Raw genomic sequence first — 12606 nt, forward strand, 5'->3', positions numbered from 1 at the left:
CAAATACTTAATCAGCTCTGCCATGTCAGCGACCCGGCAATCAGATCCTGCTAGTTGACAACCACTCATCGATACCATCGACATCATGAGCGACATCGCCCATCTTGTCGGCCTCGGTCTCGTCCGTTTTAGTCCTCCTGTTTTGCGCAGCATGGAACGTGACGCAGTCATCTATTATTTGTGCAGTCGAAATACCCACATGAACCGTCCTGACCGTCCCTCTTACCGCCAGTGCCGGCGGTCTCGGTTGTTCTCCTCCCTGCTGCTCGCCGCCGCCTTTCTCGATCCAAACTTCCCATCCATCTCCTCCCTCAAGATCATCCCTTTCATCTCCCTTCCCATCCTCCTTCTTTCCGGATCTAGCGGTGAGCCGCTTACCGCATACCCTGATCCTCTCGCCCACGAATACGGGGCTTAGGCATCGATAATTGATTTCCTTGATGATGCGTTCATATCCCTCGAGTTCGTGGTGCAGACAGGTTAGCATGAGGGTTAGGAGAAGGGGCCCGTGCACGAGGAGGCCGGGTTGGTTGTATTCGATCATGGTGTATAGCGGGTCGAGATGGATGGCGTGTGCGTTGTAGGTGAGGGCGGAGTAGCGGGTTAGGAGGTGGGGAGTCGGGGTTAGGGTGTGAGTGAATTCGGGGTTTGAAGGTGGAGGCAAGGAGCGGTGGCGAGGAGCATCTTTTGCTTTTGTCGACGAGGAGGAGGAGGGCTCATCCTTGTCTGGCATGTCCGGGCGGAGAAAGCAGAGATCCCTTCGCTCGATGATGATCGCCTCGCCCTGCTTGGCTTCATCTTCTGCCCAGACGCGTTTTCGGACCTTAAGGTCGTCTTCTCTTTCTCCTACATGTGCGACGCGTCGTTCGATTCCCACAAAGACTTTTTTTTTTCCGCGCCTGCCTGTCCCGAGACGCGGACGGAGCGGATTCCCTCAACAATGGCGACTCGGGTGCCGTCTAGAAGGGGCTTGTTCTGTTCTAGGAAGCGGATATGGCCTCCTGCCCAGAGCCGATTCGTGAAGGGTTCGCCGGGCGAGTGGAGGGTGTCTGTGCCATCTGGGAGAAGGGAGGAAGGTGTGGTGGGGGTGGGGAAGTAGACGAGATGGTGGCTGATTGGGAGGGGGACGGGGGAAGATGTCGAGGGGAGACGAAAGGGAACATCAGTGGAGAGGAAAGGGAGGAAGTCGGCGAGCGTGGTGGTGAGGAGGTGGGAGGGTTGAGGAGTCAGGTAGTCGTAGAGGATGGGTAGTTGGCGGGCCTGGAGGCTGGACTCGAGGTTGGAGAAGCTCGATGAGAATCGAGAATGAGAGAGGAGTCTTGACGGAAGACCACGACGGAGTGTGAACATGGTCTATGATGGTTCACGCACTCCCGTCATGGCCCCTTTGCTTGGTCGAAGTAGTCTGACCGTAGATGGAGGAGTTGAATTGGAGTTCGTAGAAGTAGAGATTGTGGTGCATACCGAGGGTGACCATCTCCATCTCCCAGCTCCTCTCCAACAATCAATGTCTATTCATTGTCTTTGACCAACCCCCCTGCTCCTTCTGATGAATTTCGCCGACACCAGGACAGTTTCTCACTACTAGTATCATTAGTCCGCAACGTGGCTTCATCAACTTAATTCAATTCTCTACCCGACCAATACTTCCATACTCAAAATGTCCTCCAACGTAGGCCTGACCACCCCCCGCGGCTCCGGCACTTCAGGCTACGTGCAACGCAACCTCTCCACCCTCAAGCCACGCGACACGGGCTACGGCGCCCCCTACCCACCTCGCAACTCCTCCAACCCCAGTTCCGACTACTCGTCACCCCTTCATCCTCGCCAACGGCAACCGGACCAAGCCATCCTTGCCCACGACCGTCAGCGGGAGGTTGAGGTCAAGGTCTTCGAATTGAGGGATCAGCTGGAGGACGAGGGGGAACTGGATGAGGATGAGATTGAGAAGAGGTGTGATAAATTACGGCTGGAGTTGCTGGAGGAGATGGGTGGTGGTGGGAGCGGGAGCGGGAGAGGTGGGAAGGGAAAGGGCCTCAAACCGCATCAGGTGCATGAGCTAGCGGAGGCGAAGATCAAGGAGAGTGAGAGATTGAGGAAAGCGTTGCGTATTAAGGAGGGGAGGGAGGGGAAAGCCTGGGAGAATACCAGTGTCAAGGAGGAGGAGCATGATCGAGGGCCAGACCGAGAAAGAGACACGAGGAGATGATCAGGATGACCAGTCTGCAAGAAGCCTGACATCAAAAGTACAAGCCGATGATGTTGCAGGCTACCGGAGGCTTTGGGACGCCTCTAACATGGATCAGGAGAAGAGTCACGACGGAAATGAACACAAGATTGGTTGTTGAACCTGCAGCATTCTTGCTAGGAGCTATCGTGGTAACCTCATACAGCCATATGCATCATACATCAAACAAGAATAAAAGTTCAGCAATAACAAGTATGATGGGTGTAATTGCTGAAAGAATCGTATGCACTTAACATCATGCATTTACCGACAAGGAATGCTCCAACACACCCTGACCACAATCCAATTGGCTTCTCAACCTGCCTTTCCAACGAACTTCAAGCATCATCAGTGGCCCTCTGACTCCACGAAGGGGTGGGTCGGTGGTCCCGCCTTCGCGCAAGACGGCATATCCAACATCAAATCCAAGTTCCCATTCACGCGACCCTGCTCTCAAAATCGAGAGGTCGAACTTCGTCCCAGCGTCGGTCGAGGCGTTTTCGTCGTCGGTGACAAATGCTGTGGTGGTGGCACCACTCCACCAATCTTTTGAAAGCCCTGCAGGATATCCACGCCGCTGTCCCCCTCGTCAAAGTTCTCATCATCAAAAACACCAAAGTTAAAGAAATCATCAGTCTCGGGAAGAAGGAGCGAATCCATGACTTTGCTGGGTGACTTGGGCGTGTACCTCGCAGATGGCTTCAACATCGAACCTTTCGAAGGCGTCTTCGCATTGAGGCGAGTGTTGGTGGTGTTTATGTCCTGCAGCGCGTTATTCGGCGTAGAGGAGGCCCGATTGAGCGAAGGTCTTTTTGCCGAGCGTTTCAGAGGAGAACCAAATGCAGGAGTGGAAGGTGTGGTCCCCAAGTCAGAGTAGATGTCCAAAGTAGCATTGTTAAGCTTGAAATATGGACTCCAGGCCAATTCATCTGCAAGTCCAGCGCCCAACGCCCGGGTAGGAGAATTGACTAGTTCTTGAACCTGCTGTCGATGGTGACGCAAATGCGTGTTGGGGGAGATCGATGGAGGTGGTCGGGCAGGCTTTTTGAATATCATGGCTGGGGTGACAGGAGCTAACTTGTTGTAATCAAATCCACGTAAAGGCGAAGAGAGCATCAATTCGTCCGAGCCAAGGCTCTTGAGGCGACGATGGCTAGGAGTAAGATCATGGGAAGAGCTCCTGATGCGAGCAATCTCCTCTTCGGCTCGACCACGTTTCTTCCTGGGACGTTCGATATCAAGCTCAGAGGTCAGCACAGCAGCTGATTTATTTGGCCGAAGAGCAGACGATTCTAGCGATGAAAAGTACCCACTGTCATCCATGGTGGCGGCTTTGCGCTTTCGACGCGGGCCTGAAGAAGGCTGCGCTAGCTGTGCAGGAGATATGGTTTCGCGACGTCGACGTTGAGGCGCTGGCATAGGTGGCGAAGAGTTGATGGCTTGCGGAGGCGAAGATTGCGGCTGCTGAGCGACGTTGCTGTCATCAAAGAAAGTTCCATCCTCTTCTTGCAGAGCTGGGTCCGACGCAGGAAGAGTCGCATCAGAAGAGAGTTCAGGAAGCTCTGGGGCGGTCTGTGGTTTTGCTGATGGCGGTCTTGCAATCTGTGGTCGTGGAGGCGGTTGCCCAAGCCAATTCTGTGGTGCGAGCGCATTGACAAGAGGTGGTGGTGCTTCGTGGCGAACGATCTGAGGCTGAACGGACAAGTTGGCCACGGCGGTGCCTTTGCGAGTTGGTTTCTCTCTGACGAACTGCATTTCCATACCCGGTGCAATCGTCCAGTAATTGCCCTTGCCAGAGTCGCCTTTCGGTCGCTCCTGCTTCTGGAAAGCCTTATTTAATGATAGATTGTGGCGAATGCTATTCTGCCATCCTGTCTCTTGTCCGCGATAGAATACATAGGTGTCAGATATCCATTTGTAGATCTGAGCTAGTGTTAGACGCCGATTCGGAGCTCGCAGTATAGCCATGCCGATAAGGTTAGCATAGCTATGAGAAGGTTTCGTCCCTTCGTCCTCGACGGCAGGCATGTCCTCGGGTTCGGGTAGATAATTGATTTGCTCTTCTTCCTGGCGCATTCTTTTGAAAGGTCGATCGAAGCTTGACACGTCGGACATTGAGCGCTTATGGGGTCTGTTTCTTGCGTATGATGGATCAGGGAAGTCGGCAAAGTTGACATTATGAGCAGGCACATGATGATAGTTCTCCTTATCCATATGCTCCATTGGTGCACTAGGAAATGTTGTAAAGAGTGGTCGCTGGGAGATTGGAGGAACGTATGAACGAGGAGGCATTGGCGCTGCAGCCTGGTCTTTGACTAGGGAATCAGTGTAGCCATTGGGATGTACTGGTGGTGGAATGGAGACGTAGGCGAAGTCAGGGTGGCCTGGTAGTGGAGGCGATGACATTTGGAAGACTTTCCTGGGAGATGGATGAAGTGGTGCAGAGTGAGGAGGTTCAATATTGACGTTTTGCTTCACCGAACCATTCTTGATGGGCTGCAAGGGTATGGCCGACGGTTGAAGCTGCGGCCTCGGCTTTTGCGTAGCTGTATTTCGTGGTGGAGGTTGGACAGGGTCTTGGAAGATCTGCAAGGGTGGAGGTTGACGCGTCGACGCCATTGTGGAAGTGACAATGAGCATAAAAGAGGTATAGAGTCAACAATATGTACTGATTTGACGCGTAGAGCCGTCGAGTCTGGCCGGATCCGAGTAGGTGTTGATGATTGTTGATGTTGATAAAGTCCTGCAGGTACTGGTTTAGGAGAACTGCATCTGTGTTTCCTGCAAAATAGGGGCAGTGGATCTCCAGGAACACCGGCACGAGGATTGATTATTGAAGTGAAAACGCGTTCAAGGTCACCTAAGAAGCTTGATTCCTGAGTTCAATGGTTGGAGTCTCCTGGAGCAGGTTGCTGCAGGCTGGCTGCGCAGTTCAGGTTGTGTCGGGATGGTTTGTGGAACCAACGGCGTGTAAGGTTGACAAATATTGCTGCATCACTGTTCTGTGAGAGAGGAAGTGGTACTGGAATGGAAGATTGAGATGTAGCGTGCGACTGAAGGTAGTGGGTAGAGGGTAGAGGGTAGTGGTTGGTGGGCAGGTGGGAGTGGTGATGGTGATGGTGGTGGTTGAGGGGGCAGAAGTGAGAAAGTGGGAATTGGGTTCCAGTCCAGCCTTAAACGCCCGCGGGAGGACTAAGTCAGGTTGCAAAAGGCTGTGTACTCGGGTAGGCCAATATTCCACACCTGATACCACTTCTTTTTGCAACATACGCCATCCACAGCCCGTCATCCTGATCAACTTTCGCGTCCCGCGTTCCGTGTGTCAATGCTCTCAACCAGTCCCCACCCAAAAAGCCTCAATAGCGCGTTTCTGATTCAAGTCTTGCTGCCGCTTAAGTCATGATTCGATCGCAATGCTCCATTACTGGAAAAGACTAACTACTCCGCATTACTTCCTCTCTTTGCCAGTCTGTTTCACAGTGCTGCAACTAAGCAATGACTGGTCATTCATTCTTCGTTCCTCTTATCCCTTGCGTCACGACTGACAAGAGAGCAGAAAGAGCATTCCCTTCTCCGACATTCATTTTGCCAGATGAGGTCGAGCATGCTAGGTCATGTTCTAGCTCGAGGCTAACTCTCTCGCGATGGCCTTCTAACGCACTGTCATCCCACGTTACGTCTTCCATCAGCCACACAAGTAGATTGTGGACACAATGCTGTAATGCTCGCTAAACGCCCGCTTTTCAAGTCCTTTTGAAGCGCCAATTAATGCAGGACCCTGGATCTCTTGCGCTTCCCTGCCCCTCAGACAGGATTCGTTACTGCTCAAGGAAAGTGAAAAGGTTAGTATGGATAATATTGATGGCTCGGTCCGCATCCCTCTCTTCTATCACACACGATATGTTGATCTCACTTGCTCCTATTCCCAAGTCAGCCTGCGCCCCACAACGAAAACTAAATTGGTGGCTAGACTGACCTTGTGATATCATGTCGATATTTACATTGTTCTCTCCTAGTGTAGAAAACATCTTTCCGGCAACGCCCATCATGTTCTTCATCTGCTTGCCTACCAGACTGAGGATGGCCATCTCCGGTGTGATATCGACAGTTCCATAGACGCGTAACTCTTCAATTGCCCCTCGAAGATCTTGGTTAACGATCTGATACTCATCGTCGCCGCCGCCATTGTATAGTGGAGCTTCCGAGTGAAGCGCCATGGAGACATGGACCTCACTGGTCGAAATCAGATCAATGGATAGCCGCCACTTGTCCAGGATCGAGAAGATCTTGGCGAAGAAGCCATGCGACAGAGATCGCCTGTTGGAGTGCACGTTCATGACCAGAATCTTGTGCTTGAGAGTGACTGCCGTGGGCCGTTTGGGTCTTTTCCGGTCTGTCATGAGACTTGCACTTCTCGTTCGAAAAAGCTTGGGGTCGTGACCTGGTGAATCTGTTTCAAGCTCACTGACAGAGTCAGGGAAGATGATGGTGCCGTCTCCTCTGGGGTTCATCACGTTCTTGATCCTGATCGGTATACGGGCTCGAATTACTTGCTCCATGGTGAAGGGATGGATGACTTCGGAGCCATAGAATGTCAGCTCTGCCGCTTCTGCAGGGCTGATCTGTGGCAGAAGTCGAGCAGTAGGCACTTTCCTTGGATCCGCTGTGAAGATGCCGTCAACCTCTTTCCACACCTGCAACTCATGCGCCCGTAGGCCAACCGCCACCAGGGCAGCACAGAGATCCGTGTATCCACGTCCAACTTTGTCCAGCAATCCTCCCGGTACCATGCCGAAGAATCCTGTGACCACTGGAACCTGAGCTTGAGATGCTCGGATCCTGCTCCCAAGCCTTGCAGCCACGCTGTCATAGAATGTCTGGTCCAGGTTGCCCTTGACTGGAAAGTCGATCACGTCGGAAACATCCACATATTCCGAGTGTATATCGTGGTCCTCCAGCAAAGCGGCCACGAACCGGCAACTGAGTTTCTCACCCACGCTCATAACTTTGTCAACTGACCGGGGACTGATCTCTCCGAGTGTCTGAGCAGCCTCCAATACTCGAATGATCTGCGCACATTCTTCTCCAATTCCTTCTTCTAATCTTCCGAGTATTTCTGGAGACTGTATGTGCTGCTGGGCAGACTCGACATGGTCGCTCCGAACGTGTTCAATGAGGTCTCGGTATTGATGCGATTGGGCATTCTGAGCGTCTCGCGCGGCTCGAAGCAACCTGTTGTGCAACCATGTCAGACTCTGCGAAACCCGAGGTAGAGGAACGCTTTTCACCTGTTTGTGGTACCCTCTGCCTTCGAGCTGCTGCTCCGTGCCGAGCAGACAACTACAACTCTACCACGTGACAGACTCGGTCTGAAGCAAGTCAGTGCAGAACTTCAACCGCGCAGAGAAATGAAATACTCGCCTTACCACGTTATCCACGATATTGAGAGGAAATTTGCCTACGCTGGTTCCTCCAAACTTTTGCACCAGCCACTTCTCCCCCAAACAGTCAATGGAGCATTTCGGCTCAGAGGCAGAGCGTAGTCCGTGGGGCAGAGTATCCAAACCCATAACTTTTGAAAGGAAGACAACGAAACTGCAGAACCAGACAACGTAGTAGATAGTATCGTGCAAACAGAATATCAGCAATCGGAAAGAACAACAGCATTGACCTACCTTGTAGACTGGTGGGGGAGGTATTTTGTGAGTCGAGGGGTTTACAGAAAAATGATGACAGCCGAGCAAACCCAGTCAAGATGCTCCCTGCAGGCCAATAGCGCTCACGCTCATGCACTATAGGCATGAACCCCACAGCGCCAGGAACCACGATCAGTCCTTTTAGGGTTGGGGTTGGCAGCTCGGCCGGCGATCAATCATACCAAGCAGCTGCCACCACTATTCTGCCACAAATGATGCAGCTTGACCAGAGAACTGCCCTCGGTTTCGTATTGCAACATCCTTCTCGGCGCTCAGGAACAATAGGATGACCGCGATAGGAGAGTTGTGAAGAGCTATCTTCATCCTCCACATTTTAAGATTTAGAATCAGCGTGACAATGTTCAGGGTCTGATGCAGGATCCTCCACAATGCAGCCCTCAGCTGGAAGTACCCAGCCTCAGAGGCTCCACCAGAGTATCGACTGCCTCTTCGAAAACAGATTGATTTCTGGCCGCGGGTTGGCCGCAAGCTCACCAAACACATGTTGTTAAGGAACCGGCGGTAAATTTGGCTTTAGCTTGCGTGTTCACAACAATCATCCGTCAAATCCTTCAGCTGTGTCATACCTTTATCTTCCGTAGAGAGCGACGGCTCGATGAACTCAGAAGCACTGAGCAGGTCACACGAAGACTGACGCCCATCCTAAACTCAAAATGGAAGCCTTCTCCTGTCCGTTCTGCGACTTCTCCGATCAGGATTCATACTTCCTTCTGCAACATGTCGAACTGGTTCACCCAGAGAATGGCGAGTCCCCGTTCATCGCTACTGAAGGTGATGGTGATGAGGAGGGTCGCTCTTCCTCAAGTAATCAAGAGAACAATGAAATGCAAGGTGCTCTGCAGCATGGGCAAACAACTCCGTCTACTGGGTCATCTATGAACAGCCCTGCAACATATATTGAATGTCCTTACAATTGCGGCGAGCTTGTCGCCTCAGCTGAGATCACTTCCCATACCGACTTTCATTTAGCTGAGAACATGGCTTTTGAGGAGGAGGCTATCCGTCCTGTCCAGTTCTCTACCGGTGCTTGCAACAACGAGCAGGCTGTCAAGGACATATCCACTCATTTCTCCACTGATATCCCGAAAGCTCTTAGAAGAGACGACGATTCCCTTCGGACGTCAACACCACGCAAGTCCTCACTCAAAGAGCTCCTCTTCGGAGACTCACCTCGTCGTACGCCAACCAAAGTATCTGGTGGTGGCACGAAACGGCTAGGCGTAGGTTTGTCACCCCGTTGGTGGTTTTAAGCTGCTGACAAGAGCCTATAATAGCGAGCAGAACTTGGTCCATATGCTCATGAGAAACAGATGCCTTCATGGCTGCGGCGGATGCTAGAGGAAGGAGCCAAAGTCACAATCTACAACCAAATCAGCCCCAATGGGACTATGGTTAGAGTCGAAGCAGTCGCCAACGAGACACCAGGTCTCATTCCAGTCCTTGCTCGGCTCTCCTATCAGGACCCAACCGTCGACCATGCATTCTATTGCAGTTCTGAAGTGCATCACATTGCTAAGATGTCTCGAGAAGGCGGCTTTTGTGGCTACCGGAACATACAAATGATGATATCCTACATTCGTGAATCTCGAGCACCAGGATACAGGCACTTTCCTGGTAAGACACCGTCTATACTCAGGCTTCAAGACATGATCGAGCATGCATGGGATATGGGTTACAACAGTTCTGGAAAGATAGAGACTGGAGGCATTCGTCTGACCAGGAAGTACATTGGCACTCCAGAAGCTCAAGCGCTATTCAACAGCCTAGCTATTCCGTGAGCTCACCACCTATCAGCACATGGTCGGAGAACTAATTTTTCACAGTTGCGAAGCAAATGCATTTTCACGCAGCAGCGAATTCGCAGCACATGAAAGTCTGCTTCTAGCCATCGGCGAGTATTTCAGTGGCGAGAACTTCCTTGACTTCGACCAAAAGATACACATGACAGACAAACCACCAGTGTACTTCCAACACCAAGGACACTCGCTTACCATTGTCGGCTTCGAAGTGCGCAAGTCCGCTGCATTCAATTTGATGGTTTTCGATCCAATGTTCAACCCATCGCCCGCAATCAAGAAGCTGGTTGGCTCCAATTCTTTTCGAGCTGACAGTCCGGAGAAATTGCTCCGAGCACACAGAAGAGGCGAATCTTATCTTGGAAGGTACAAAGACTTTGAGATACTCAAATGCACAGGAGGTAGAGCAGGATAGCAGCATTACCTCGGTGGGTGGAGCGTGGAGCTGATAGCTCTCCAGCTCCAGTTGCTTGTCGGCCCATTACAGTGCATAGCATGAAGGCGCAACATTCGGGATAGCATAGCATTGGTGCAGGTAGCTGAGGATACCACAATGAAATATTTTTTCGTCTTTGGAAGCGCGAATTAGATAGTGGTGCTTCAGACTCTTATGTATCCGCCCGATACAGGACGTTGAGGGGAAACAGTGAGATCAAGAACTCCCTTTAAACAGTACGGAAGATCGCCACTTCTCCTGTCCAAAAATTAGCCATGTACAGACTACAGTACAGTAGCATCCCAAGCTCCTCCGCATCAGCTCTCCAGTCCAGTTCATGCGGGGAACGTTCCCGTCTGTCATCTGTCAACCCTGAAGAGAGTCTACTAGTAACTTACAGGACATCTGATCCACTACTACGTACATATCCAAGTCATTAGCAGGCTCGTCTGTTCAGTTCCCCCTCTCCTCCCCCGACCGAGTGCTTGATACCCTTTCCAGCACCCCATCCCATCCCACCCCTCCTCTTTCCAACAGATAGAGAATGCCGCGCAAACTCCCCAACATCATCATAACCGGCACCCCGACCGTCGGCAAAACCACCACCTGCACGCAACTCATCTCCCTGGCCTCGGACCTCGCTCCCTCCTCTCAGAACCCGGGTTCCTCACCACCACCCCTGCGGTTGAGACATCTATCTATCAACGACCTGGTCAGGCAGAAGGGCTGTCACGAGGGTTGGGACGAGGAGATGAGGAGCTGGATCGTGGATGAGGATGCGGTGGTGGATGAGGTGGAGAAAGTGCTTGGTGTTGGCCGGATCGGGGGGGAGGATGGGGGGGGAGACGAAGAAAAAGAAGAAGAAGAAGGGGGCTGGCTGATCGATTGGCATGCTTGTGATGTATTCCCGAAGAGTTGGCTGGATCTGGTGGTGGTGCTGCGCTGTACGAGGACAGAGGTGCTGTGGGATCGGCTGAGAGCGAGGTGTGTGTGTGTGATCTTCATTTTATCTCCACCCGCGCTCTGGTTACCTGCGCTGTATACCTGCACCTGGTTTCACGTTATTGAGCCTGCACGAGGGCGCAAAGTGGAGATTTTTCATCATACTGATCAATTCTTGTGCTGCAGGGATTATCCAGAGGCCAAGTTACAAGAAAATCTCGATGCGGAGATCTTTGGCGTGCTACTGGAGGAAGCCAAAGAGGCGTTCGATGAGGAGATGGTTGTGGAGCTGAAGAGTGAAACGGCCGAGGACGTAGAGGAGAACTGTGAGAGGATATTGCAGTGGATACAGACTTGGCGGGAGAATCAGAGGAAGAACGGGGGTGATACAGAAGGGAGTGAGTGAGCTTGAAAGATGGTCCATTAGCATGCTCGAACACCAGCAATGCACCAACCCCCGACAGAGGCGGTCATTTAGCATCGAGGTCATGTATTGGAAGCAACGCTCTCCTCCGCGAGCCACGCTTTCAGTTTCTCCAGCGCCTTATATCGATGCGAGATCAGATTCTACGCAAGTTCCAGCAGATCAGTATCTGTACGATAGTCGTTCGCAGACGAAGCAATCAGGAAGAGAGCAGGCCCACAAAGAGAGCTACCGACCTTCTCAGCCTTGTCCATCTCAGCGTACGTCTTGCCCTCATACTCGAAGATAGCATCCCAGCCTATCACAACCACACTCCCGTCAGCCAAAAACAGAGGGCTCAGACTCCAAGAAATCGACACCGGAGCTCTTCCCAACTTACCAAACGTCCCCGGCCCCCTAGCTGGCACGATCCTCCCTCTCGTCTTGCCCTGGAAGAGCAACGGTTCCTGTCCCGGGCCGGCAGAGAAGGCGAACGTGCAGACCGCATCTGCGGATTTATCGTCGTAGGCCGCGAGAAGGTTGTTGAGGCCCGTGTGGCCCAGGGTGGAGAGGAACCATTTTCTGTTGGGGAGTCAGGAGGAGAGGGAGGGCTGTAGAAATAGAAAGGGAACGAGCGGATGGACGATGAAGGAATTCCCAGGACGGGATGGCCAAGGTGTACTCTTAAGGGTGGCATGAGATGTGCATCGTTTCGTGCCCACTGCTGGCAGGATGTTTGGGGTACATAGGGTGTGATGCTGCCGCCCATGAGGAGGATGTTGTTCTTGATAATACAGAAAAAAGGCAAAGAGAAAAAAAACAGACCGGGATAAGGCAGGACATCATGGGATATTCGTGTACACACACAGAGAGAGAGAGAGAGAGAGAGACAAGAATAAATAAACAAGCATGCGTGTACACATACATATACGCCCCCGGCAAGCCCCCCAAAGCCGTAAACCCCAACGTCGTATCCTCTGTCAGAACCGGCCCATTGACCTAGCACACCTATCATCAGCAAGCACACTGCCATACCTCCCCCCCCTTCCTCCTCCTCCTTCACCCCCCGTCCAAAAGCACCCCAC

General features: G+C 52.2%; 7 protein-coding genes across 7 annotated transcripts; 3 read left to right on the forward strand and 4 right to left on the reverse strand.

Moving 5' to 3' along the window:
• Positions 1–40: 40 nt before the first annotated feature.
• EPUS_04026 (uncharacterized protein) lies at positions 41–733 on the reverse strand (the record flags this gene model as incomplete). The annotated part of the gene is made up of 1 exon (XM_007806888.1): positions 41–733. One exon carries the CDS (start codon positions 731–733, stop codon positions 41–43), a length of 693 nt encoding a protein of 230 aa, XP_007805079.1.
• Positions 734–846: 113 nt separating this feature from the next.
• EPUS_04027 (uncharacterized protein) lies at positions 847–1350 on the reverse strand (the record flags this gene model as incomplete). The annotated part of the gene is made up of 1 exon (XM_007806889.1): positions 847–1350. The coding sequence occupies one exon, from the start codon at positions 1348–1350 to the stop codon at positions 847–849; it is 504 nt and encodes a 167-aa protein (XP_007805080.1).
• A 310-nt stretch (positions 1351–1660) lies between these two features.
• EPUS_04028 (Pre-mRNA-splicing factor CWC21) lies at positions 1661–2209 on the forward strand (the record flags this gene model as incomplete). The annotated part of the gene is made up of 1 exon (XM_007806890.1): positions 1661–2209. One exon carries the CDS (start codon positions 1661–1663, stop codon positions 2207–2209), a length of 549 nt encoding a protein of 182 aa, XP_007805081.1.
• Positions 2210–2680: 471 nt separating this feature from the next.
• EPUS_04029 (uncharacterized protein) lies at positions 2681–4846 on the reverse strand (the record flags this gene model as incomplete). The annotated part of the gene is made up of 1 exon (XM_007806891.1): positions 2681–4846. One exon carries the CDS (start codon positions 4844–4846, stop codon positions 2681–2683), a length of 2166 nt encoding a protein of 721 aa, XP_007805082.1.
• A 1199-nt stretch (positions 4847–6045) lies between these two features.
• On the reverse strand, positions 6046–7797 carry EPUS_04030 (uncharacterized protein; the record flags this gene model as incomplete). The annotated part of the gene is made up of 3 exons (XM_007806892.1): positions 6046–6146; positions 6204–7459; positions 7592–7797. The coding sequence occupies 3 exons, from the start codon at positions 7795–7797 to the stop codon at positions 6046–6048; spliced, it is 1563 nt and encodes a 520-aa protein (XP_007805083.1).
• Positions 7798–8597: 800 nt separating this feature from the next.
• EPUS_04031 (uncharacterized protein) lies at positions 8598–10155 on the forward strand (the record flags this gene model as incomplete). The annotated part of the gene is made up of 3 exons (XM_007806893.1): positions 8598–9164; positions 9219–9718; positions 9768–10155. The coding sequence occupies 3 exons, from the start codon at positions 8598–8600 to the stop codon at positions 10153–10155; spliced, it is 1455 nt and encodes a 484-aa protein (XP_007805084.1).
• Positions 10156–10720: 565 nt separating this feature from the next.
• On the forward strand, positions 10721–11524 carry EPUS_04032 (uncharacterized protein; the record flags this gene model as incomplete). Its single annotated transcript, XM_007806894.1, has 2 exons — positions 10721–11160; positions 11305–11524. 2 exons carry the CDS (start codon positions 10721–10723, stop codon positions 11522–11524), a joined length of 660 nt encoding a protein of 219 aa, XP_007805085.1.
• Positions 11525–12606: the final 1082 nt, after the last annotated feature.

The sequence above is a fragment of the Endocarpon pusillum genome (genome assembly GCF_000464535.1).
Source record: "Endocarpon pusillum Z07020 unplaced genomic scaffold scaffold6331, whole genome shotgun sequence".
In the NCBI taxonomy this organism is placed as follows: Eukaryota; Fungi; Ascomycota; class Eurotiomycetes; order Verrucariales; family Verrucariaceae; genus Endocarpon; species Endocarpon pusillum.